The 25,708-nt window shown below is 39.7% G+C and overlaps 1 protein-coding gene across 7 annotated transcripts in view; it reads left to right on the top strand.

The window, feature by feature from the left end:
* Positions 1-25,708, top strand: part of DIP2B (disco interacting protein 2 homolog B) — a 245,725-nt gene that overhangs the window by 166,942 nt on the left and 53,075 nt on the right. For 3 of the 7 annotated variants that reach the window (XM_019039092.2, XM_055357226.2, XM_063693997.1), the window contains 10 exons: positions 1,578-1,790; positions 4,853-5,008; positions 5,706-5,828; positions 9,125-9,322; positions 11,129-11,220; positions 13,599-13,709; positions 16,288-16,411; positions 17,028-17,137; positions 21,493-21,595; positions 23,406-23,470. In XM_019039092.2, the coding sequence (XP_018894637.2) occupies positions 1,578-1,790; positions 4,853-5,008; positions 5,706-5,828; positions 9,125-9,322; positions 11,129-11,220; positions 13,599-13,709; positions 16,288-16,411; positions 17,028-17,137; positions 21,493-21,595; positions 23,406-23,470 (1,295 nt within the window). The remainder of the gene's footprint in view (positions 1-1,577; positions 1,791-4,852; positions 5,009-5,705; positions 5,829-9,124; positions 9,323-11,128; positions 11,221-13,598; positions 13,710-16,287; positions 16,412-17,027; positions 17,138-21,492; positions 21,596-23,405; positions 23,471-25,708) is intronic. The other 4 variants (XM_019039091.2, XM_055357227.2, XM_055357229.2 and 1 more) reach the window with 3 other exon arrangements.

Genomic DNA, 25,708 nt, shown 5'->3' with positions numbered 1-25,708 from the left:
GCCATGTTGGCCAGGCTGGTCTTGAACTCCTGACGTCAAGTGATCTGCCCACCTCGGCCTTCCAAAGTACTGGGATTACAGGCCTGAGCCACTGCATCCGGCCCATTATTTTAACTTTCTCTCTTGCTCTGGGCCTGCAGAATTTGACTTCTAGATTAGATGAGTCTTTTGTGGTTCAGGTTCCCATTGTGAGGTGCCAGCAGTTTTCCAGCCCCATTGGTTATGTATTTGGCTCTTTGAACCAAAGCAGAACATGAACCTACAGTGTCACCTGAGTTAGACGGAAAGGGTTCTGCAGTACTAACCACAGAATGTTTAATTTTTAAAAACAATGAAATTCAATCCACAAATTGTAAATCATAACACCCAGAAATCATTTAGAAAGGTTTATCTCACATTAGACCAAATGCCCTCTTTAACTGCGTGCTTCATAAGCTTAGAACCCTGAAATAAATTCCTGACTTCTGTTTTCCCCGGCTTTTGCTTCCCTATATTTGGTTGAGTTTTTTTAACACCCCCCCCCCGCCCCCCCCACAGCACGCTTTTTTCTAATTTAGGCCTATTTTCCTGAAGTCAGAGCCAAGCTGAATACAGACATAAGTGGATTTCTCACAATTCTTCTCCAGCTGAAAATTAAAGAAAGAAATCCTGATGCTGTGCCTTCTCCTGTCATGCTTGGAAAGCTTACCTGTGCACCCTGACTGGCTGCCTTTCCTACTAAGGCCATGAATAACTCCAGGCTAAGGATTATTTACGCCACTTCATTCCCTAGCACCTAGCTCACTGTTTGGCACGTTATGTTTTTTGTTTTTTGTTTTTGTTTTTGAGTTGGAGTCTCGCTCTGTTGCCCAGGCTAGAGTGCAGTGGTGTGATCGTGGCTCACCGAAACCTCTGCCTCCGAGGTTCAAACGATTCTCCTGCTTCAGCCTCCCAAGTAGCTGGGATTACAGGCATGCACCACCATGCCTGTCTAATTTTTTGTATTTTTAGTAGAGATGGGGTTTCACCGTGTTGGCCAGGCTGGTCTTGAACTCCTGACCTCAGGTGATCTGCCTGCCTCAGCCTCCCAAAGTCTTGGGATTACAGGTATGAGCCACCACGCCCGGCCTGGCACATACGTTTTTAGCAAGAATTAAGTTTTTATGTCTCCCTGTCAAGATCATTTCCTTAGAGACTAATAAGTACTTTGTCAAAATCAATGTAGCAACATACCACAAGAAGAGATTCAGGAAGACATATAAGTACTTCAGTATTATTTGAACATAAGTAGATGGACTAGAAAAATTTAGATACTGATTAAGCTTACAACAGAAAAGCAGGGAATAAAGTTTAAATGTTTTGAAAGAGTTTAAAAGAAAACAATTAAAAATTACCTATGGAGTTAGGCTATTTTATTTTTGTAGGCTTTAGTCCATAGACTTTTCCTTGAGATTCTTGAGAAACTTTACATATTAATCTACCTTAAGAATGAGAATGTTTTGCTGGTGTCGAAACTGAATGTGTGATCAATGAGCAAGAACTGAAAAGTCTCTGTTCTAGGTAGGATCGAGAACTTCTTTTTTTCTAATTCCACACAGACACATCTTCGGCCTCTGAGGATGAGGGCTCTCTGAGACGCCAAGCTGCGCTCTCTGCTGCCTTGCAACAGAGCTTACAGAATGCTGAGTCCTGGATCAACCGTTCAATTCAGGGATCGTCCACTTCTTCATCCGCATCTTCTACGCTGTCCCACGGAGAGGTCAAAGGAACCAGTGGGTCTCTAGCTGATGTATTTGCCAATACTCGAATAGGTAGGAGCTGGATCTACCCAAGAAGCCCAAATTACATTCCATTTGGCTCCCAGTATCCAGGAAATAGTTTATGGTTTGTGTTAGGTTTTTCAGTATGGCCTAAAAAACAGAATTAGAGAAAACATGACAGTTAATGAGGAAAAGATGGAAACACCAGCAATACATTTGTCACAGGAATAATAGGTATCACCTGCATTATTGGTGCGTAGTTTTGCCCACCTGAAGCCATAGCTATTTCCATAAGCAATGCTCAAGCTGCAAGATATAACACCAGTCTCAGTGTGGAGTTATCCCAGCTGAAGAATATTCGATCTATTAAAAGGTTAAAATATGTAACATCTTAGATTTTTCCCAGGATTGTTACCTATATTCTGTTAAACCAAAAACACTAAACCTGAGCAAAATCTATACTGAGCCAATATCAGTGAGGACTTTTGTCTTGACTGGATTTGTTGTCCTTGCTGCTGTGATATTGCTACACTGGAGTGTGCAGGCCGAGGATATTGGTACTCTGAGCTGCTATCGATACACTGCAGATGCTACTATACAGAGTGTAGCTTTTGCTTGCCCCTGCTTTATGTTTTGTGTGTGTGTTTTTTTAAAGAGTTGTGACATCTGCAGGTAAAGATACAGCTCGGATCTCTGCTTTTGCTTAATTGGTTGTTACAAATTACACCAAGTAATGTGTGTTAACATTATGTGTCTGTGATATCTTTCCCTTTTTTTTCTTGACAATCAGTGCATTTTGGTGTCTTAATTTTCATCTCAGTGACCTGTCTATATCACCTAATATATCTTTATTCTGTTAACTGATTTCTAAAAAAAGAAAAACTTGGAAAAATTTCAATTCAAGACTATAATTTTTAAAGAAAGAGCTACCTTGAGGATATGATTGCCCTCCTTAGAGACCCATGTGCCAACAGCTGATGACTTGTCTTGCATGCTTAGCTCTGCCCTGCCCTGCCATTTCCTGAGCCTCCTGAAGTAGCTACAAAGATTTGCGTATTCACCACCTCTCCAGTCGTGGAGCAAGAGCCATGGTTGCTGAGGTTTTATTTCCACATCCGTCTAAAAGAGACCAGTATTATTTGTTAAATATATTATCCTAATACCCAGTTAACTTTTACCTGGATTTTTGTTAACAAGATGTCTCATCCAGTATTTTTCATTTCATATAGAAGCAGTATTTTTCATTGCTTCTACTACTCTGTGAAAAGTTATTGGTTCAGTTACTCACAGAAACCATTTTATCCACATTATTGCTTTTTGGATGTTTGTTGTAACAGGAGTAATTCATGATCCTAATAGAAAAATTCAAAAATATAGGTAAAAGAAAAGTAAAATAACCTATAATCCTACCTCCCATGGGTAATACTTTAGTATTATTACTGTAGTGTATATTCTTCTAGATTTTACTTACATATGTAAGGTTTTGGTTTTGATTTTACAAAAATGAACTGTCCTAAACATAATGTTAATAACCTGCTTTTCTTAGCAGTATGTGACGAACATCTTTTACATCATTACGTTACACTATTATTTTTATGGTTTCAATATATACACTATTGTGTGACTCTCTGCCCTGGTTTATTTGGCCATTCCCCTATTAAACAGTGTCCAATTTTTTGCTATTATAAAAATTATTGGATTGAACATGCTTGAACACACAACTTTGTACATTTGTCTGATTATTTCCTTAGCGTATATTCCTATAAGTTTGAATTGCTGGACCAAATAAAAATGTCTGTTTTAATGCTTTTTGTTACCACATTATCCTACAGAAAGGTATACCGGAATATACTCATGTTAGTATATTTAAAACTTTAAAAACTATTCAACTAATAATTACAGACTTAAGGGGCAGAGAGACCTTACCCCCAAATCTATTTTAGAAATTGTTTGTATTATGCTTTTTTCCTTTTTTAAGTTTTACAAAAAACTTAGAAGAAAACATCTGGAGAAGTAAGAAGAAGGAAATTAGAGGGAGGAAAATGTATGATTTACAAGAATCACAGAAAGCCACTAAAAAACTATGTGGTGTTTTTTGTTGTTGTCGTTACGTGTCCCTGTTGAACAGGGATCTTTTCCAGTTTACTCATTCAGTTTCTCCATGTTAAGAATCTTGAGACCTGGTGTGGTGGCACACGCCTGTAATCCCAGCACTTTGGGAGGCATTGATGGGAGGATTGCTTGAGCCCAGGAGTTCGAGACCAGCCTGGGCAGCATGGCAAGACTCCATCTCTACTAAAAATACAAATATTAGCCTGGTGTAGTGGTGTGCACCTGTGGTCCCCATACTTGGGAGGCTGAGGTGGGAGGCTCACTTGAGCCCAGGAGGTTGAGGCTGTAGTGAGCTGTGATTGCACCACTGCATTCCTGGCTGGGCAACAGCGCAAGACCCTGTCTCAAAAATAAAAAGAATCCCTTTGTGCGGTAGAGTAGAATAACACTATTTAGTCTCTACCTGGAGCAAAGGAAGAACCTTGTCTGTCAAGGAGATCCAGATTACCTATGGATTATACAATAATCCATAAAGTTAAAAGTGGACTTTATCTAGTGTTTTTTCATCTGGAAACTTGTGCAGCCTGACCCACTTTCAAGATATGAGTTTGGTCTTTGGTAGAAGGGGAAACATTCTAGATAAACTATAACAATCAAGAAATGTTCGAGAGACTACAATATTAGTAGCCAGTTATGATCTTATTTGGTTCCATTTTGAGGTCACTGCAAGTTTTATTATGATTATTTTATAACACTGGATTTCTACCAGCCTTTCTGTGTAGAAAATGATGTTTTGAGAAACATTGAATGTGTGATTTGATCTTACTAAGGCTACTCAAGTCTTACAAAATAATAATTTTGGAAAGCTGATATACCCTGACTTAACTTACTGTTCTCCCATTGTGTCTTGCTAATAGATTCTGATTTTTAAATGTTGTTTTACAAGAGCCAATGCCCCCATTTATGTACTTTTCTTCCTTGTTAAAAAACAAAACCCCAAAGATTTGAAGGTTCTTAGTTTTGCTGCTAATATAATTCTAAACTTTGTTTTCTCCTCTCAGAGAATTTCTCTGCTCCTCCTGATGTCACTACAACTACCTCTTCCTCCTCATCATCTTCCTCAATTCGCCCAGCAAACATTGACCTGCCCCCGTCGGGGATAGTTAAAGGCATGCACAAAGGATCCAACAGGTCCAGCCTTATGGATACAGCTGATGGTAAGGAGTTGTTTTTGGTAGCTCAATTGTAGTGTAAACTAAACTAGAAAAATTCAAATTATGAATGATAGCTCCTAACTAGCCCAGCAGCTGCAGAACTACATTGTAGTTGGCCCACTAATAACTAATCCTGGGTACCTTTTTCCCATCATCTGCACAGTGACAGTATTGCCACTTAATTGAACTTAGTGGATACTTCCAGAAGATACTTTGAACAAAAACCTAAATGTGGAAAAAGAAAAGAATAATAGAGGGCCGGGCACGGTGGCTCACGCCTGTAATCCCAGCACTTTGGGAGGCCGCGGCGGGCAGATCATGAGGTCAGGAGATCGAGACCATCCTGGCTAACAGTGAAACCCCATCTCTACTAAAAATACAAAAAATTAGGCAGAGCTTGCAGTGAGCCAAGATGGCGCCACTGCACTCCAGCCTGGGGTGACAGAGCGAGACTCCATCTCAAAAAAAGAATAACTGAAAAGGAAGATTAGGTGAAATCCTTAAGCTATGTATTAATAATAGTACCATATTTGTTCTCTATTGTCATAAAACTTGTTGTGTACATATTTGGTCCACTTGAAAGAGAAGGAAACTGGACAAAGGCCAAACATCCTTAGAAATAAAAGCTCCTGAGGGAACTGAGGAACTAAAATATCCTTACAGTCAACGAATTTTAACTTAACCATTTTTTCCCTTATAGGTGTTCCTGTCAGTAGCAGAGTATCTACAAAAATCCAGCAGCTTCTGAACACTCTGAAACGACCCAAAAGGCCTCCCTTAAAGGAATTTTTTGTGGATGACTCTGAAGAAATTGTGGAAGGTAGTAGTAAAAATACCAAAAACATATATTCATTAAATAAATATATCTTAAGCAGTTACTATGTGTTAGGTACTGTAGGGTTAAAGAATGAACAAGACACAGTTCTTGGTTCAAAGAGTTCATCATTTTCTGCTCTTTTTTCCCTAATGATTATCTGTATTTTAGATCTTAGATGAAAATTAAGGAGGGAGGGAAGAAGAGGGAAGAAAGGCAAAGAGATTACCATGGAGCATAGAACTGTCTTTGGAAATAAACTCTTTGAAATTAGGAACTATCCCAAATACATGATTTTACGAGTTATTTATATTTGGCATTTTCTCGGATGTGGATATCAAATTCAGCCTCAAAAGTTTGCCTACTCTTTTTTCATATAATGTAGTCCTTTTATGAATCAACCAGTCAATACATATTTCTGCTTTCTACAAGACAGCGTGTTAGATGGTGAAAAGGTTCAAAGATTTATAAAAATACAGTTATTTCCTTCATGTTGTTTACAATTTAGACGGGTGCTAAAATATATCCATGTGAATACTTAGTTTAAGTATTAAGTATCTTATCAGCCAATATAGGCACTTCTGAGAAGGGAAGAAATCAGTTCCTTCTGGGTTAGGAAAGGCTTCACAGAGGAAGTGTAACAGTGATTTATTCATTCAATAATTTTTAAATTTTTTTAAAAATTCTTTTAAAATAAATTTTAATTTATTTTAAAATTTTTTAAATAAATTTTAATGGTTTATGGATAAAACCATATATCTAGGATTTAATAGGGAAGAGGAATGAGTGTGAGTACGGATAAAATGAGAATGGCCATTTGATAATTATAGAATGATGACAATAGATCTAGACAAATAGATCTACCTAAGAAAAGCTTTTGTTGAAAGAGCTAAGCGTTGGTAGCTTTGTAGTCTGTTTTTATGTCCTGAGACTAATAGTAATAGGTTTTGATCACATCAGCTTGTTAATAGAATTAGGTACATTGGTAGACTAGATCTGGTCTTAGCCCAATTTATGCCGCAGAAAGCAACCTGACATACGAGGTTAAGATGAGTATCTGTTTCTTTAGGAATCACTAAACTCATTGATCGTCTTTCATGATGTACTGATGTTCAAGATGTCCATGCCAGCAATAGCCTCTCCAGTGTTTCTAGCATTGGGTATTGACCAGGCACATGAAGGTCAGGGTTTTTAACAGGAATCTTACCTGAAAAAATTGCATTGGCAGAATAGAACTAACAACTTTCCATTAATTACTAATATAAATAGGCAATAGTTGCTTGTTTGAGTAATTGTTACCTTTGGAAAAGAAAAATACCAGTAGGTCTTTGGAAATCTGAAAGAGCATGCCCCAGAATCTGCATTGAAGCCTAATGGATAATGGAGATAATGTCAGCTTTCATGGCCAGAAACAATGCCTACTATATACATAGTCTGTCCAAACAAATAAAATACTTATTTAGAAACACCCATGTTTATTTTTTTTAGTTAATCTGGTGGTTTAGCGTCTGGGAATATACAAAGCAGAAGGGCAGTTGAAACATTTATTATTTACCCTAAGGCAGCAAATTGGGGAGTGAAACTATTTCATGAATGTTATGTTAGTAGAAAAATGAATCAAGGCATTTTAAGTACAATCCCCAGATTTGTCATTGAGCTATAAAACATTTATTTCATATTTCATTTGCCCATCTAAGATTTGTTTCTCATTCTGTCCCTTCTCCCTTTTGTGCCTCTTTTCTCATCTCTTGTTCACCTGGCTAATTCCTGATCATCCTTTAAGACTCAGCTCAGACATTTCCTCCTCCAGGTGGAGACGTGCCCCACTTCTCACACACTGCTCATGTTGTCCTAGCCTTAGCGCTGAGTCTGTGTGTGTTTATGTCCCCTGGTGCACTCTATCTAGAGTGATTTGTTCCACGTGTAAATTATCTTTCCTGCTATGAAAATGTAGCATTTGGCCGGGCGTGGTGGCTCACACCTGTAATCCCAGCACTCTGGGAGGCTGAGGCGAGTGGGAAGTCAGGAGTTCAAGACCAGCCTGGCCAAAATAGTGAAACCCCGTCTCTACTAAAAATACAAAAATTAGCCAGGCGTGGTGGCGGGCGCCTATAATCCCAGCTACTCAGGGAGGCTGAGGCAGGAGAATCTTTTGAACCTGGGAGGCGGAGGTTGCAGTGAGCCGAGATCGCTCCACTGCACTCCAGCCTGGGCGACAGAGCAAGACTCCATCGTGGGGGTAGGGAAGGAAATGTAGGATTCTTTTTTTGATTTTTATTATTTGAATAATACTTGTTCATTTTAGAAATTAAGAGGACTTTTGTTTTATCTGTGAAAGGGTATGAAATATTCACCCCCAATCTCTGGAATAAGTATGTTAATAATTAGTTCCCCACTAAACACACATCCAAATTCAGTCCAGTTCAGCTGACATTGTTGAACAACTGTGAAGTATTAGGCACTGCAGCCAGTAAGGGGAGTAAGAGCCACCCCTTTCCTCAAGAAGCCATCAGCCTTTGTGGGGGAAAACTTGTACAGTAAAAGAAGTCCTTGAGGGTGCTCAGTGCTTTCCTAAGGGCAACGTGGGAGCACTAAGGAAGCAGTAGTCTCCTCAGGGAGTAGTTGGGAATGGTTCCCAGAGAATGTGCTGTTTCAGCCAAGTCCTGAAAAGGATGAGGAAGAGTTCACCAGGAGGCAAAGGGATTGGCCATACGAGATGAGTGCAGAGGTCTGGAGACATGGGATATTGTGGTTTATGCCCATTGTCTGTTTGAGTGAAGTAATGACCCTGAGGTATAACTGTTACTATCCCCGTTTTACAGATGAGGAAAGCCAAGCTCAGGTAAATCAATTGGCCTAAGGTAATACTAGTAAAAAGTCAATGTAAACTTGGGCTTTCTGACTCACAGTATAATGCTTTCTCATTAAACATAATCTGCTGTAGTAGAACCTGGCTGTCTCACACTGGACACAGACTGTACAGATTTAAAAACAAATTTGCTAAAAATTGTGAAATTGCTACAAAAAATGTATATTTTATGCTATTCTATATATGCAGTGATTTGCTTTGTCAGGGTCAGGATTTGTTCATTGCGTAAAACATATTGAATATGATTTCACATTTAAGTGGAAAATTGAATTAAGGCCCAGTTTGTGGACCACCATTTCTAACCATGTCCTTTCTCAAAGTGAGTTTAAACCAGGTAAATATGAAGTGAAAAGGAAGATGCAGTTGAGATTAGAGACCTAAGTTGTGTTCATTGGTATTTGTACTCATTTCACTCATTGGGATTTTCCTGGTACAGTACCTCAGCCAGACCCCAACCAGCCCAAGCCGGAGGGACGGCAGATGACCCCTGTGAAAGGAGAGCCTTTAGGAGTCATCTGTAACTGGCCTCCTGCTCTTGAATCTGCCCTGCAGCGCTGGGGTACCACTCAAGCAAAATGCTCCTGTCTGACTGCACTGGACATGACAGGGAAACCAGTTTACACTCTTACATATGGTGAGTCTGCAAGATTCCAGATCCTTCTCTCCTGAGAGTTCTTCAGAATATCATGGGTAGTGTTTTTATCTAGATACTTAGCAGTTGCTGGCCATTATGTTTCAGTAGATTTTTTCAATAATTTAAAAGGATCCTAAGCTCTAAGTAAAGCTATTGCCAAATATTTTCATTTGCTAAAGCAACATTTGCAAGCCAGCTAATATTTAAAAGACAGCAAAAAGAAGAGAGACTTTGTACATCCATAGATGTTTTAACATTACAAGAGGATTTTAGAAAAACATTTGGTATTAATGATGTATGGTGAAAATCAGATGGTTTTATCTAACAGTTGAAACTGATTACTTGTTAAATCTTTATTCCATCCTGCTTCTTGATTATAATAGGCACAAAATTCTGTAATGAACAAAGAATGAGTACTTTTCCGTTTAATTTTGCATACTAGCTAAAATTTTTCTTTTTAAAATAACTTCAAGGAAAAATGGGGTCAACCCTGGGCTATGAGATTTTGTACTAGTTTATTCAAACAGATTCCTTTTCTCCTTTGCAAGTGGAGCACAGTGTCCATAGACCTAGATGGAAAATAATCTTTGAGGAAAAACAAGGTTTTATTTAAAGAATTACGCAGGTTGACATAGTTTAAACTTTGGATGCCCCTCTGAATAAATTGTATGTAAAATAATGTAGCTATTTAAAATAACATGATTTCCCTTTTCCTTATCTCATAATCTAAAATAAGAATTTCTAAGAGTGGTTGAGGGGAGGGAGTAGGAAAAGAAAAGCATTTTTTGTTTGTTTTTGCCAAAATTGTTTTAACATTCACCTCAGAAGCTGTATATACATTTCATTCATATAACCCTTAAAGAAAGCATTTAGCTGGCCAAATCTTTGCATGTTTATTTAACATCTATGAATACATCCATATGTTCATACAGATAATTTCCATTTTAGTGTTTGTTTTCACTAAATTACAGCGGTATGGAATGTTTAATCATTTGAGTCATGTTTTTGCTTTGCAGTTTCCTCAAGTGTCTGATACCACCTATGTAAGTGGTTTTTCAGAAAAAGCTTACAACATTTCTGAAGATATTTGTAAATTTTTAAAAAAACTGGCCGGGCACAGTTGGCTCATGCCTGTAATCCCAACACTTCGGGAGGCTGAGACAGGTGGATCACCTGAGGCCAGGAATTTGAGACCAGCCCGGACAACATGGCGAAACCTCATCTCTATTAAAAATACAAAAATTAGCCGGATGTGGTGACACACACCTGTAGTCCCAGCTACTTGAGAGGCTGAGGCAAGAATTACTCGAACAGGGAGACAGACAGAGGTTGCAGTGAGCCGAGATTGCACCACTGCACTCCAGCCTGGGCGACAGAGTGAGACTCTGTCTTTAAAAAAAAAAAAAAAACAAAAAACTTAGAACAGAAGTATTCTTCTGATTTTCAGTCTTGTAATTAAAAATATTGTTTTCCTCCCTTTCAGTATGATCAGTTTGCATCAAATTATTTCTAAGGATATGCAGATTATTTCAGAAAAGAATTTGAAATATTATGTAAACCAGGATGAGCATCTGGTGATGTTTTATTTCTGTTTCAAGGCATGACTGGCTTTTGTAAACTAGAATGAATAGAAAGCTTTTGTGGGGAGGCCTACTGTGTGTTGGGGGGTGAATGACACTCATCTAACCCATCATTTGGAAGTGGCCATTGTCTCATTAACTACACTGATGATGTGAATGTTCTTTCATTGAGGTAGACCTGTTTTTTTTTCTATATGACTGTTGTTTTTTTTTCCTTTTTTTCCAGGAAAGTTGTGGAGCAGAAGTTTAAAGTTGGCCTACACACTTCTTAATAAACTGGGGACCAAAAATGAACCTGTGTTAAAACCTGGAGACAGGGTAATTGGGATTTGGGTTTTAGGGAGGTGGTGTTTATTGTTTTCTAATATGCTAATATTCTAATATTCTGGAGTTTTCATATACAACAGGAAAATTTATATAACTCTTATTTTTGGAAAAATAAAAATGGTTTGGTTCCAACGCAGGTTAGCCCAATGCCAGATGACAATTCTCACATTCCTGGGTTGAAGGAAATTCGCATGTCCTTTCCTGTAGCTGCCAATCAGTAATCTCTTTAGGTGCTAATAAAAAGAAAGAGAAACCTTAGTCTTTCCAGAAATAAATATTTGAATCTTTAGACAATAAGAAAACAGCAACAAAACTTACTCTTTGATTTTTTTATTTTATTTTTTCCTCCTCTTCACAAAATGCCTCAAACACGGGCTGGGTGCAGTGGTTCACACCTGTAATCCCAGCACTTTGGGACACTGAGGCGGGAGGATCACTTGAAGCCAGGAGTTTTAGACCAGCCTGGGCAACATAGTGAGACCCCATCTCTACAAACAATTTTTTTTTTAATTAGCTGGGCGTGGTGGCATGCATCTGTAGTCCCAGCTACTCGGGAGGTTAAGGCGGGAGGATTGCTTGAGCCCAGGAGTTCAAGGCAGCAGTGAGCCATGATCTTGCCACTGCATTTGTGTGGGCAACAGAGTAAGACCCTAACAACAACAACAACAACAACAACAACAAAAAGCCTCATACATCTTTTAAAACATTTTTCTGTGGTCTTATGTAAAAAGAGAGGAAGATTCATGTTACTTTTAAGAAAAAACTGATTGACAGTTTTATTTCTCCTTTAATTTGAGGGGACATTATACTATTTTTTTTAATTTTTGAAGATATTTTTCCTATTAATGACTTTCTAAATATGATTACTTTTTACCATTACTTTTCATTTGGAATTCATAGAATGAAACACCAACTACACAATAGACTTACTTTGATTGGGCTTATGATTATGGAATCTCTTAAACTAGACCTGTTAAAAATACTTTTGCATTGTGACAAAGGGCACATAAAGGATGGCTTTTACTTATAAATGTGACACATGAGTGTTTCCTAGTCCTCCTGAACCCTAAGCAGGTGATTTTGTGTCTCCCTAGCAAGATGGACGCTGTGCAGGAAGGAAATGGGTTGTTTAAATGTCTTGTGGAATTAATTTTCCAGAACCCTAGGAAAATTCAGAAGTTCAAAAGTGAACTTCTCTTGGGAGTGAGTTAAGAGAATTTGAAAGCAAAAGAAGGGGAAACAAGTCTCATGACGTAATTAAGTTTCAAATGTTAATCTGTGAGTATCCAAACCAAGTAAGAAACTCCGCAGTGGTAGTGACTTTTACGTTTTTGCATTCCTTGAGTGAATTAGGAAAAGTCACTTATCTCTGTGATATGTTACAGGTGAGATCACAGGTTTGAACTTATTATAGAGGTTTCACGGTTTATGTTCTATTAATGAATTAACTGTATATCCATACGGTTTCCACCAGTATTGTTTACACCTATTACCAGATGCCCTCCTGCTAGAACATTTGCATTGTTGGGTAAGGGAACAAGGATTAAAACAATGAATTAAAGAGTAAGAAAACTGGCCAGGTGGGGTGGCTCACGCCTGCAATCCCAGCACTATGGGAGGCCGAGGCAGGCAGATCATGAGGTCAGGAGATCGATCGAGACCATCCTGGCTAACACGGTGAAACCCCATCTGTACTAAAAATATTAAAAATTAGCCAGGCGTGGTGGCGGGCACCTGTAGTCCCAGCTACTCGGGAGGCTAAGGCAGGAGAATGGCGTGAACCCAGGAGGCGGAGCTTGCAGTGAGCTGAGATCGCACCACTGCATTCCAGCCTGGGCGACAGAGCGAGACTCTGTCTCAAAAAAAAAAAAAAAAAAAAAAAAAAGAGTAGGAAAATTTCTATTGGCCCTAACATGGTGATCAAGTCAGTCTACAGTTGTAGGCTCTCTCTGAGAGATGTAAGGCTTATTCTTTAATATGCTGTTCTATCTGGAGAGATCCATTACATTTATTTTATTGCCTTAGCCCTACACTAAAGTAAATTGCCTTGGGTTTCCTAAGTAATTAACTTAATGCTTAAGATGGTTTGTTTGTTGCTAAATCACCAAAAGGATTAAGTGAAAAATTGTGATGAGGACGAGGATGAATGCGTTATAGTTCCCAAAATGTGTAGTATAATCGTGGGCATGTCGGAGATCTTTTTAGATGTGTGTCTCTATCTCAGTAACTTAATTTCCTTTAGAGCAGATGGCTGTTAAATAGTTTGATTTATTGTGTTCATGATAAATATTATATACTTAGACAGTGACATTGAAAGCATTAGTATGGTTTTATTCCTCTGTTAAACTGAATGTCATTATGAATTTTAGGTAGCCCTGGTTTACCCCAACAATGATCCAGTCATGTTTATGGTGGCTTTCTATGGATGCCTCCTGGCAGAAGTGATTCCAGTGCCTATAGAGGTACCTCTTACCAGAAAGGTAACATTGCTAAATTTAAGAGGAATGTAGCCTGATGTGACATGGCAGGCATTGGGTTCTTGGGTAGATGTAATCACAACAGTAAAAACTGTTCAACCATTTTTGGAAGTACTCAGCTTCACTTTCTAAAAACAGGAAATTTGTAGAAAAATTATTTATTAAATATTCACAAGTTTTATGCAAATAACATATTTTCTATTAAGATAGAGTTTGTATAGTATTGCATATCATTTAAAATATCACTGGGGCGAGGCCGGGCACAGTGGCTCACGCCTGTAATCACGGCACTTTGGGAAGCTGAGGCGGGGGGATCACAAGGTCAGGAGATCGAGACCATCCTGGCTAGCATGGTGAAACCCCGTCTCTACTAAAAAATACAAAAAATTAGTTGGGCGTGGTGGCGGGCGCCTGTGGTCCCAGCTACTCGGGAGGCTGAGGCAGGAGAATGGCATGAACCCTAGAGGTGGAGCTTGCAGTTAGTTGAGATCGCACTATTGCACTCCAGCTTGGGCGACAGAGCGAGACTCCATCTAAAAATAAATAGGTAAAAAAATAAAAAATAAATAAATATCACTGGGGCGACTGGACATGGTGGCTCACGCCTGTAATCCTAGCACTTTGGGAGATTGAGGTGGGCGGGTTGCGTGAGCCCAGAAGGTTGAGAGCAGCCTAGGCAACATAGGGAGACCCCATCTCTACAAATAATAAAAAAACTAGCCAGGCATGGTGATGTGCACCTGTAGTCCCAGCTATTTGAGAAGCTGAGGTGGAAGGATTGATTGAACCCAGGAGATTGAGGCTGCAGTGACCTGTGATTGCGCCACTGCACTCCAGCCTGGGCAATAGGGCAAGCAAGACTCTGTTTCAGAATATAAAATAAAATATCATGGGGGCATACTTGATTTTCAACACTGATCATTTATAAAGAATCCCACTCTTGCTTCAGAGACTATAGATAATCCACATTTATAGTAGTTGAGACCTTTTTTAAAGGGATTTCCTCTAACTGTATCATATGACCTAGGATTTCCATTAGGTGGAAAGTGATGGTGTGATGACATGTTACTTCTCTGGATTATAAGATTTTACTTTGACAATACATCAGCCCAACTAAAATGAAGCATATGTAACAGATTTCCATGTTTGACTGATTTCTCCATGAGCCACTTGATGCTAATTTTGTCATGCAGTTTATTTCTGAGGGCTGATGTCAAAGATGAATATGTTGGAGGATGTGGATTTATAAGAAGAAATTGGCCGGGCACAGTGGCTCACACCTGTAATCCCAGCACTTTGGGAGGCCGAGGTGGGTGGATCACCTGAGGTCAGGAGTTTGAGACCAGCCTGGCCAACATGGTGGAACCCCACCTCTACTAAAAATACAGAAATTAGCCAGGTGTGATGGCACAAGCCTGTGATCCCAGCTACTCAGGAGGCTGAGGCAGGAGAATCGCTTTTACCCGGGAGGTGGAGTTTGCAGTGAGTCAAGATTGCGCCACTGTATACCAGCCTGACAAAGTGAGATCTTGTCTCAAAAAAATAAAAGAAGAAATCAGCCGGGCCGCAGTGGCTTATGCCTGTAATCCTAGCACTTTGGGAGGCTGAGGCAGGTGGATCACTTGGGGTCAGGAGTTCAAAACCAGCCTGGCCAACATGACGAAACCCTGTCTCTACTAAAAATACAAAAATTAGCCAGGCATGGTGGTGCGCTCCTGTAGTCCCAGCTACTTGGGAGATTGAAACAGGAGAATAGCCTGAACCCAGGAGGTGGAAGTTGTAGTGAGCTGAGATCATGCCACTGCACTCCAGGTTGGGTGACAGAGAGAGGCTCCATCTCATAAAAAAAGAAAAGAAAAAGCATTTCTGAAAGGAATAAAAAACAAATTGATAACATCCCCAAATCTCTAGTTGTTGGGATATAGTATCCTTCATTTGATCAGGAAATCATATGATTGTTCTTAAATTATTAAGTTGGCAGAATTTGTGTGGTTTCATAATGATGCTTGTAAGATGATATTTTAATGGAAATGTTTTAGACTGTATCTTTTGTTGTTTTTGCTGCTGTTTTTGTGTAAGGCTTAAATCTACACCCTTTAAAAACAGAAAAATAAAAGGATTATACAGATTTGGTATATCCATCCATTGACTTTCATTGTCAGCTTGGACATTTAGTATCCATTTACATTGTTTATTTTGTTCATACCTGACTTGGTTTTCTCTCGAATTTTGGGGTGAGGCTAGGGGAAGATAACCATGTTAGCATTTATTTAATTTGCTGGAAACTAATCTTCAATAGGATCATTGCTGACTCTTGAATAAAATGGTTACATTTGTCTGGTAGGATTTATCATTTGTAATGTCTGGTTAATAAAATACTTGATTTGTGCTCAGGAAATGTTTGTATTGTAGAAATTATTTGGAAGAACACATTGTGATTGGATTTTGACAATTGCCAGATATTGGTGGGGCTCCATGAATGTTATCAAACAAAATGCCAGAGCATTGCTAAGTGTCAGATATGGGCATGAGTGTGCTCACATTTGCTCCCCTACCTGTGTTCATTATCATTTCTCCACAGGATGCTGGAGGTCAGCAGATTGGCTTCTTGCTAGGAAGCTGTGGTATTGCCTTAGCTCTTACCAGTGAAGTTTGTCTAAAAGGACTGCCAAAAACCCAGAATGGAGAAATTGTACAGTTTAAAGGTTAGTAACATTGTACCTGAATTATCAGTTAAAAGTTAAAACTGAGTGCTTTAATTAGCTTTTTAATTTAGTAATAGCTAGGTACTTTACATATATGTTCTATTTAATTCTCATATTCTTATGAAGTAGGTACCATTATTATGCCCATTTTACAAGTGAGGAAACTGAGAAACAGAGAGGTTAAGTAACTTGCCCAAAGTCACAGCTAATAAATGGCAGAGCAGCAATTTGAACCCAAATCTGTCTGATTCCACAGCCCACACCCTTAACCTTTATGCCGATGGTTGGAAAAAGCTACCACTCTGTACATTAAAGCTAAATGCTACATGTAGAGACAGAGGATAGACCACTAACCTCAGTGGACTTCCACTGCCAAATGGACCTCCCAGTTGTTGAGGTAATGTCAAGGCCTGGAATTAGCATGTGGAACGATTGTACTTTTGAAAGAAGGTATAATTGTCTGGTGATTTGCCACTAAAAACTAATAAAAACTAAGTATTTTATTGATTATAAAATGATCTTAATTTGGTCTCTTGATATTTAAAATGACCAGTTCAGTGTGAATTCATTCCCTGATGGCTTAGGCAATTCAATTTTCACTTTGGGTTTGATTTAGGTTGGCCCCGGCTCAAATGGGTTGTAACAGATTCCAAGTACCTTTCAAAGCCACCGAAAGACTGGCAGCCACACATCTCACCTGCTGGGACAGAACCGGCATACATTGAGGTAAGTCCTAAGATGTAAAATATGCTTTCAGGCTTTTCCTTGGGCTTTGCTTGCCACCTTTCAAAATATAAAACTGAATTTTTGCAACGTTAATGTTAGAAGATCCTCCTGCTTTGTGAGATTTCCATCTTTTGGCTTGTAAAATGCCTTGTAGTGGATCTTCTATCCTAATTATTTTGATGATAAGTATACATTCAAGAGAATGACAGCAAAAAAAAAAAAAGGATTCTTCATGTAAGAAAGTTACAAAAGACTTTAGGGAAGTACAAACGTTTAGGAAATGATGTACTGGCAGAGAAATTTCTCTGCTGCTTATTTAGAGAGGTTGGGGGTAAGAGAACGGAGAAATGAGGAGGGAAAATAGCTCTGCTTAAAAGAACAGATTAGTAGATGAAAGATAAAGAGCAAGAATAAACAAATGGCTGGAAGGTTTGATATTGAGGTTGGTATAGAAATGCAATTGGCAACATGATCCCATTAACGGACTAAGCAAATCCAAGTGCACACCAGGCACCAGGCTGAATGCTTTAAGTGCATTTTCTCATTTAGTCCTCACAAGTACCCTGTGAGGTTTGGATTATTATTAAGCTTACTTTATAGATGAGGAGACTAAGACTTAAAAGAATTTCAGTAGCTGAGCAAAGGCCACATGACTCAAAAATGGCAGAGCTAGACTCAGAGTTAGGTCTAACTCTAAAAGCTGTAGCCTTCACCACTCTGCATCCTGCCTGAGACATATGCTCACCAATTGTTAAGTTAATGAACAGGCAAATCAATAAAATTTTTTTTCAAGATCTGGGGGAAAATCATCTAGCCTTGAACACTGTGGTGATAAGTAGAGAGAACTTCAAAAAATTTTGGATATAGAAAAGAGAGGCTGGGAGAATGAGTTCATGTCCTTTGCAGGACATAGATGAAGCTGGAAGCCATCATTCTCAGCAAACTAACACAGGAACAGAAAACCAAACACTGCATGTTCTCACTTATAAATGGGAGTTGAACAATAGGAACACATGGACACAGGGAGGGGAATATCACACCGGGGCCTGTTGAGGGCTGGGGGGCAAGGGGAGGGAGATCATTAGGACAAATACCTAATGCATGCAGGGCTTAAAACCTAGATGACGAGTTGATAGGTGCAGCAAATCACCATGGCACACATATACCTATGTAACCTACATGCACGTTCTGCACATGTGTCCCAATACTTAAAAGTAAAAGTAAAAAATAGAAAAGAGAGGCTGGGGTGGGACACAGTGATTCACGCCTGTAATCCTGGCACTTTTGGAGGCTGAGTGGATGCTCCTGAGGTCAGGAGTTCGAGACCAGACTGGCCAACATAGTGAAACCCCATTTCTACTAAAAATAAAAACAATTAGCTGGGCATGATGGTGCATGTCTGTAGTCCCAGCTGCTTGGGAGGTTGAGGCGGGAGGATCACTTGAACCCAGGATGCAGAGGTTGCAGTGAGCTGAGATCACGCCACTGCACTAGAGAGGCTGGATGCAATGGTTCACATCTGTCTGTAGTCCCAGCACTTTGGAAGGCCAAATAGGAGGACTGCAAAGAAAAGGAAGAGAGTGACCAGTAGCTCTGAGAGGTGATGGGGGTATTATTGGATGCCAGGATGATTGTTTTTAAAGGTGAAACAGATCTAAGTATCTTTAAAAGACAGACAGATAGGCCAGGTAAGATGGCTCATGCCTTTAATCCCAGTACTTTGGGACGCTGAGGCAGCTGGATTGCTTGAGCTCAGGAGTTCAAGACTAACCTGAGTAACATAGTGAGACCCTGTCTCTACAAAAAATAAAAAATTAGCTGGGCCTGGTGGTATGCACCTATAGTCCCAGCTACTCAGGAGTCTAAGGTGGGAGGATCACTTGAGCCCAGGAGGTTGAGGCAACAGTGAGCTGTGTTCATGCCACTGCACCCTATCCTGGATGACAGAGCACAATTCTGTCTCAAAAAAGAAAAAAATACAAATAAGCAATTAAAAATACCAAATTTAGTGATCAACTCTCAATCTATGTCATGTCTCAGTGATGACATGGTTCATCACTCGGTCCTCCTTAAAACTCCAGTCCTGGCTTCTTGGACTCCTATCTCAGTTCCTCTGCCTCATTGGCCATTCCTTCAGTTGTCTTTATTGGCTCTCCTAAAGGTGGAGGGTCCTCCATTGTGTGGCCCTTGCTTAGCTCTCTGGCCTTATTAGAACTTCTACCCTCTGTCTTTCTAGGTGCCTGTTATTTTGAATTAACTTGCAGTTCTTGCTTGGGATCCTCCTATTACCCACAGGACTCTACTAGTGAGTTTAAAGCATCTCTGGGTAATAGGGAGTTATTAAAGGGTTGTCAGCAGGAGAGTGACAAGAATGAATTTATTATAAGAAGATACATCTGGACTGGTTGGGTTAAGAAAGGAAATAAGGGCTGGGCGCAGTGGCTCACCCCTATTATCCTAACACCTTGGGAGGCTTAGGCAGGCGGATCATTTGAGCTCAGGAGTTCGAGACGAGCCTGGGCAACATGGCGAAATTCTGTCTCTACAAAAAATACAAAAATTAGCCGGGTGTGGTGGCACATGCCTGTAGTCCCAGCTACTTGGGAGGCTGAGCCTGGGAGCTCAAAGCTGCAGTGAGCCATGATCGTGCCACTGCATTCCAGCCTGAGCGAGACTCTGTCTCAAAAAGAAAAAAAAAGGAGACCGGCTTTACAGTTATTCAGGTGAGCCCAAGCTTATGGTAGAGAGCAGAGAGCAAAGTAGATGGAGCTTCAGACAGTAAGGAAATAGAGCAGGCAGGGCTTAGTTACTGATGCTGGAGAGGGAGAAGGCAAGACAGACTCAGGTTTCTTGCTTGAGCAACTGGGATTGATGGCAGCATCCTTCACTAAGATAGAAAATACAACAGGAAGAGTTTCCAGGGGCAGGGACGGGGGTAAAGAAGGCAGTGATGGATATATGAGTTTCACAGGATTACTGGACATTCCAGGGGATTAGTTGACTCTGTCAGTCTGGATCTCTCTGGAGGAGAGGCCTGGGTTGAAGATAGAGAACAAGGAGTTACTAGGACTGCAGTAACCTAATGGAATAAAGTGAAAAGAGATAAGGGTGGAGAACATGGAGGAGCAATGGGAGAGAGACAGACACACAGAGACAGAGACTAGAAGAGAGGAGTATCGAAAAAGCCAAGGAAGGAGAAAGCATCAAGAAAGAGAGTAGTCAAATTTTGCAGAAAGGTTCGATAAGGTATGCAAAATGCCCTTTTGATATAACAATCAAAAAATTGGGGCTGGTCCTAAGGTAGTTAATTATTTCAGTTGGGTACAGATCAAACTCCTGTTCTACTCTGTCTCCCCTTGAGAGAAAGACCTTGGGAACACTTAATTTTTTTTTTTTTTTTTTTGAGACAGAGCCTCGCTCTGTTGCCCAGGCTGGAGTGTAGTGGTGTGATCTTGGCTCACTGCAAGCTCCGCCTCCCAGGTTCACGCCATTCTCCTGCCTCAGCCTCCTGAGTAACTGGGACTACAGGTGCCCGCCACTACGCCCGGCTAATTTTTTGTATTTTTAGTAGAGACGTCGTTTCACTGCATTAGCCAGGGTGGTCTCGATCTCCTGACCTTGTGATCCGCCCACCTTGGCCTCCCAAAGTTCTGGGATTACAGGCGTGAGCCACCGCACCCAGCCAAAATTTTTTTAAAGTTGAACTGGCCACAGTGGCATATGCCTGTAGTTCCAGCTACTCAGGAGGCTGAGCTGGGAGGATTGCTTGAGCCCAGGAGTTCCAATCCAGCCTGGGCAACATGGTGAGACTCCATCTCTTAAAAGAAAGAAAGAAAGAAAGAAAGGAAAGTTGATAGTCCTGGTAAAAAGCAACTTGAATGGAACATTAAGGGTAAAAGCAAAATTATAGTTGAATGATTTGGAGGAGCAAATAGGCCATTCGTTTCTAGTTCTTCCTTACAAAATTGGGTGCTTCTAACGCACAGAGACCACGTCTTACATACCTTTCACTCTGCAGTGCTGTGCTTGACTTGTATTTATTTGATATTGTGTTTCTATTCAAATAGCTCCAGTCACTTGTTTGTTTTAGCTTTTGAGCAGCCACTTCACACTGATGACTATTAAACTTTGAAGTCTTTTTCACGTATATTTTTGTTGAGCTTTGTCATCCTCCAATCCTATCTTTGTGTGATTTGAGTTTGGGACCCTAGTACATTGCCTTAAATATTCATATTAAACACGTTAAATTCAGCCCATTATGATGGTTTTTCTTGGTTTTGTTTTTGGATTCTAGTTTTGTCATCTGAAATAACCCATTTTATTGTGTTTCTTATGTTTCTGTTTTTGTTTTCTAGTATAAAACAAGCAAAGAAGGGAGTGTAATGGGAGTTACAGTATCCCGGCTTGCAATGTTGTCTCACTGCCAAGCTCTGTCGCAGGCCTGCAATTATTCTGAAGGTCAGACCTCATCCCATGACTGCCCTCATTGTTACCTTCAGAGATGTGTGACTGTGAGCACAATGCTCAGTGATTGGACCTCATTTAATGACCGAATTCAGAGTGAAATGTCCCAAGACACATTCTTGGCTTGCTTTTGTTTTCTTCTTCTCAAAAATATGCTGTAGTTTAAAGGAACCAAAATTCTGGGCAAACCAAAATGTAAAGCATAATTTCTAGAGTACAGCAGTAGAAAACCCTAATTTAAATCCTGTTTTTGTTAGCTGTGGAATGTCAGGTATCTCCATCTTCCCCTGCCTGTATAGTGGGCTACCAGCTATACATTTGGAGTCAAAGAAATTCAGCTACCAAAAAGCATAAATTAAAACACAAAAATGTATTCGATATTTTTGAACTTTAGATAGGTTGATACATAATTGCATAAACCACTATTTGCCTCAGAATGTTCTTTGCAATATTAATTTTTTTAGTGTTTTCCCTTTATAAAATGAAACAAGTTAATAAATGGTCATGATAAAATTTTTAACCAGACAACAATGTTCTATCATGAAATTATATATATATACACACACATAATGGAAGCAATCAAAATGCCCTTAAATAAGGATTGATTAGGTTATAATACATTCAGGCCAGGCGCTGTGGCTCACGCCTGTAATCCCAACATTTCGGGAGGCCGAGGCAGATGGATCACCTGAGTTCAAGGGTTTGAGACCAGCCTGGCCAACACAGTGAAACCCCATCTCTACTAAAAATAACAAAAAATGACCAGGTGTGGTGGCTTGTGCTTGTACTCCCAGCTACTTGGGAGGCTGAGGCGGGAGAATCACTTGCACCCTGGAGGCAGAGGTTGCAGTGAGCCGAGATCATGCCACTGCACTCTAGCCTGGGTGACAGAGCAAGACTCTGTCTCAAAAAAAAAAAAAAAAAAAAAAATTATAATACATTCGTATAATGGCTGGGACATTAAAACTTTTATTTTTGAATATTAAAGATATGAAGAAATTGTTTGAATATATCATTAAGTAGGAACAAGTTAGATACCAAGCTTTGTATACCAGTTTGTCACATTAGATATCTATCTAGATGTAAATATGCCTAGAAGTATATGTGTGTGTATAGATAGAATGTTTAGAGATATATACATATACACACCAACTTTTTTTTTTTAGGAAGTATCTTTTAGGAAATTTAAAATATATTTGTCAAACTTGCAAAGTTTCTAAAATAAGCATGTATTCTCTGCATATTTAGGAAAAAAAATACCTCTTGGAAGAAATGCCTAAGTCACAAGAAGTTTGTAACTCCTTGGCTCTGTTGTAACCACATTATCCTACGAGCAGTCCTCTACCCGTTTTGAGGAGACCCTCAAAAACCCCTGAGAACTTTTAGTCATTTCTCTAAAAACATCAAATCAGGCTGGGCGCTGTGGCTTATGTCTGTAATCCCAGCACATTGGGAGGCCGAGGCAGGAGGATCACTTGAGGTCAGGAGTTCAAGACCAGCCTGGCCAACCTGGTGAAACTCCCTCTCTACTAAAAATACAAAATTAGCCATGCATGGTGGTGTATGCCTGTAATCCCAGCTATTTGGGAGGCTGAGGCAGGAGAATTGATCGAACCTGGGAGACAGAGGTTGCAGTGAGCCGAGATCGCGTCACTGCACTCCAGCCTGGGTGACAGAGGTGAGACTCTATCTAAAAGAAAAAGCAAACAAACATCAAATCAGTTGTTTATAAGAGGCAAGTGACATAATTTTGCTACTTAATACTAAAGATGATTTCTTTGTCTTCCTATTTTTTCTATTTTAGGGGAAACAATAGTAAATGTCTTAGACTTTAAGAAGGATGCTGGGCTGTGGCACGGCATGTTTGCGGTAAGCTACTCAGATTTAAGGCCCTTAGTGTAAATTGTGCTTGAGATAAGGCCAGCATGCTGTATAACTGGAGCATCTCTCAGTGCTTGTTTGAAATTTAAATCCCCAAAAGGTCAGTAGTATTTTCCAGAGGCTATATAACCTTTGCACTGGACAGAATGTTTTGAATGACTGCCATGCATAAGCTGCATGCTGCAACTGAAGAAGAGTAAAAAGGTAGATGGGGATTCTCCCCATCAGAGAGGAACAGGTAGCATACTATGGGTGTTAGAAAAAGGTGACTTCCTTCCAGGTCTGGGCTTCAAGGCAGTTTTTATGGAAGAAGTGACAGCTGAGTTGGACTTTGAAAAATAGGTAAGCTTTAGACATACAGAGATTTTTGTAAGGGGCTATAGAGGTAGAGAGAGGGGACATTTCAAGTGGCAAAACTACTATATGTAACATGCCATATAGGTGGAGAGAGAAAAATAATACAGGGTTACCTGAATTGTAAAGGACTTCAGAGAGCCTCTAGTCTCACTTTCTTGATAATGCAGGAGCTGGGAAAGCATGGGAAATGAATCACGAGGGAAGAGGAGGTGGATCCCTTTTCACCCAGAACCCTCAAAATCTTCAGTAAATTTACTTTCTAGCTCTTTTCTGAAACCTTTCCCATTTTCTTCTTTATCAGAAGTTAAAAATCCTTTTGAGGAGGTAAGAAGAATCTCTTCTCTATGATACCAAGTGCAAGATAGGGACATGTGTGAAGAATTGAGTTATAAACACCAGCCTTTTCCTGAAACCAAAAGTTTCTCACCAGAGCTAGAAACTTGGAGAGAGAAAACAGTATCTTGCAGTAGTATCTTGGTTTCTTTGGGCAAATTAGAGAGTGAGCAAAATGGCTAATCTCAATACGAAGGCTTGGTTATTCTACGAGGCTGGGTCTCTTTGGGGACAGGGTGTCTTGTGTATGCTTGATTAGAGTGGCAGGAGAGACCCTAAATTGCATGACCCCTCAACACCTTCAGCTTTATCTAACAAAAAAAAATTAACAGGTGTAGACAGGACCTCCTGTAAGAAACAGGGACATTTCGATTTCTTGCTTTGTGATACCCAGCTAGCCCCTTTGTGGCATGTGGCAAGTACGAACATGATAAAAGCATTAAGTGGGTTGGAGGGCAGTTTGGCAGTGTCTGTTAGCATTTTAAAAGCATATACCACAGCCAGGCACTGTGACTCAGGCCTGTAATCCCAGCACTTTGAGAGGCCAAGGCAGGCAAATTACCTGAGGCCAGGAGTTCAAGACAAGCTTGGCCAACATGGTGAAATCCCAACTCTACTAACAATACAAAAATTAGCTGGACATTGTGGCGCACACCTGTAATCCCTGCTACTCAGGAGGCTGTGCAGGAGAATTGTTTGAACCCAGGAGGCAGAGGTTGCAGTGAGCCGAGATTGCACCACTGTACTCTAGCCTGGGCAACAGAGCAAGACTCTGTCTCAGATAAATAAATAAATACATACATACATACATACATACATACATACATACATACACCAGTCCCAGCTACCCTGGAGGCTGAGGCAAGAGAATCACTTGAGTTCAGGAATTGGAGGCCAGCCTGGGCAACATAGTGAAACCCCTGTCTCTTTTTTTTTTTTTTTTTTAAAGCATATGCCATATGACAGCAGTACTACATGTCCATATAGGGAAATACTTGCACAAGCCCAGGGAAGGAAGTAGGAATGTGCTCCTTGAAACATTTTTTGTAGTAGCAAAAAATTGTCATTAATAGGGAAATGCCTAAATAATTGTGATATAGCCAAACAATGGAATACTATGCCGCAGTTCAAAAAGAATTATGTAGATCTCTTATACTGATATGCATAGATTTAGCTTTAAAACAATTTAAATGAAAAAAACAAGTTACAGATATATGTATAATATGATGTCTTTTATGTTAAAAATACTTATATTTCTTTGGGAACAAATATCTATGAAAATGCATTGAAAAAAGATTGGAAGGATATCTGTCAAATTTGTAACTGATTATCTCTGGCGAGGAGAGGAGGGAACCAGGTTTGAGGGCAGGTATTAAAGGAACTTCAATCTTATATTTAATATTTAAGATTGTTTTCAAACAGTGTGTATTTGAGTATTACTTGTATAATTAAAATTGCTAACAAAATACCAGCTCAATTTTAAAATACTAAGTATGTATTTTGTATTGATTACTTTTCTTCTTTCTTTGTTTTTCA

The sequence above is a fragment of the Gorilla gorilla genome, chromosome 10, assembly GCF_029281585.2.
Source record: "Gorilla gorilla gorilla isolate KB3781 chromosome 10, NHGRI_mGorGor1-v2.1_pri, whole genome shotgun sequence".
Lineage (NCBI taxonomy): Eukaryota > Metazoa > Chordata > Mammalia > Primates > Hominidae > Gorilla > Gorilla gorilla.
The sequence above is the reverse complement of the archived record's forward strand: the minus strand, read 5'-3'. Positions and strand labels throughout refer to the sequence as shown.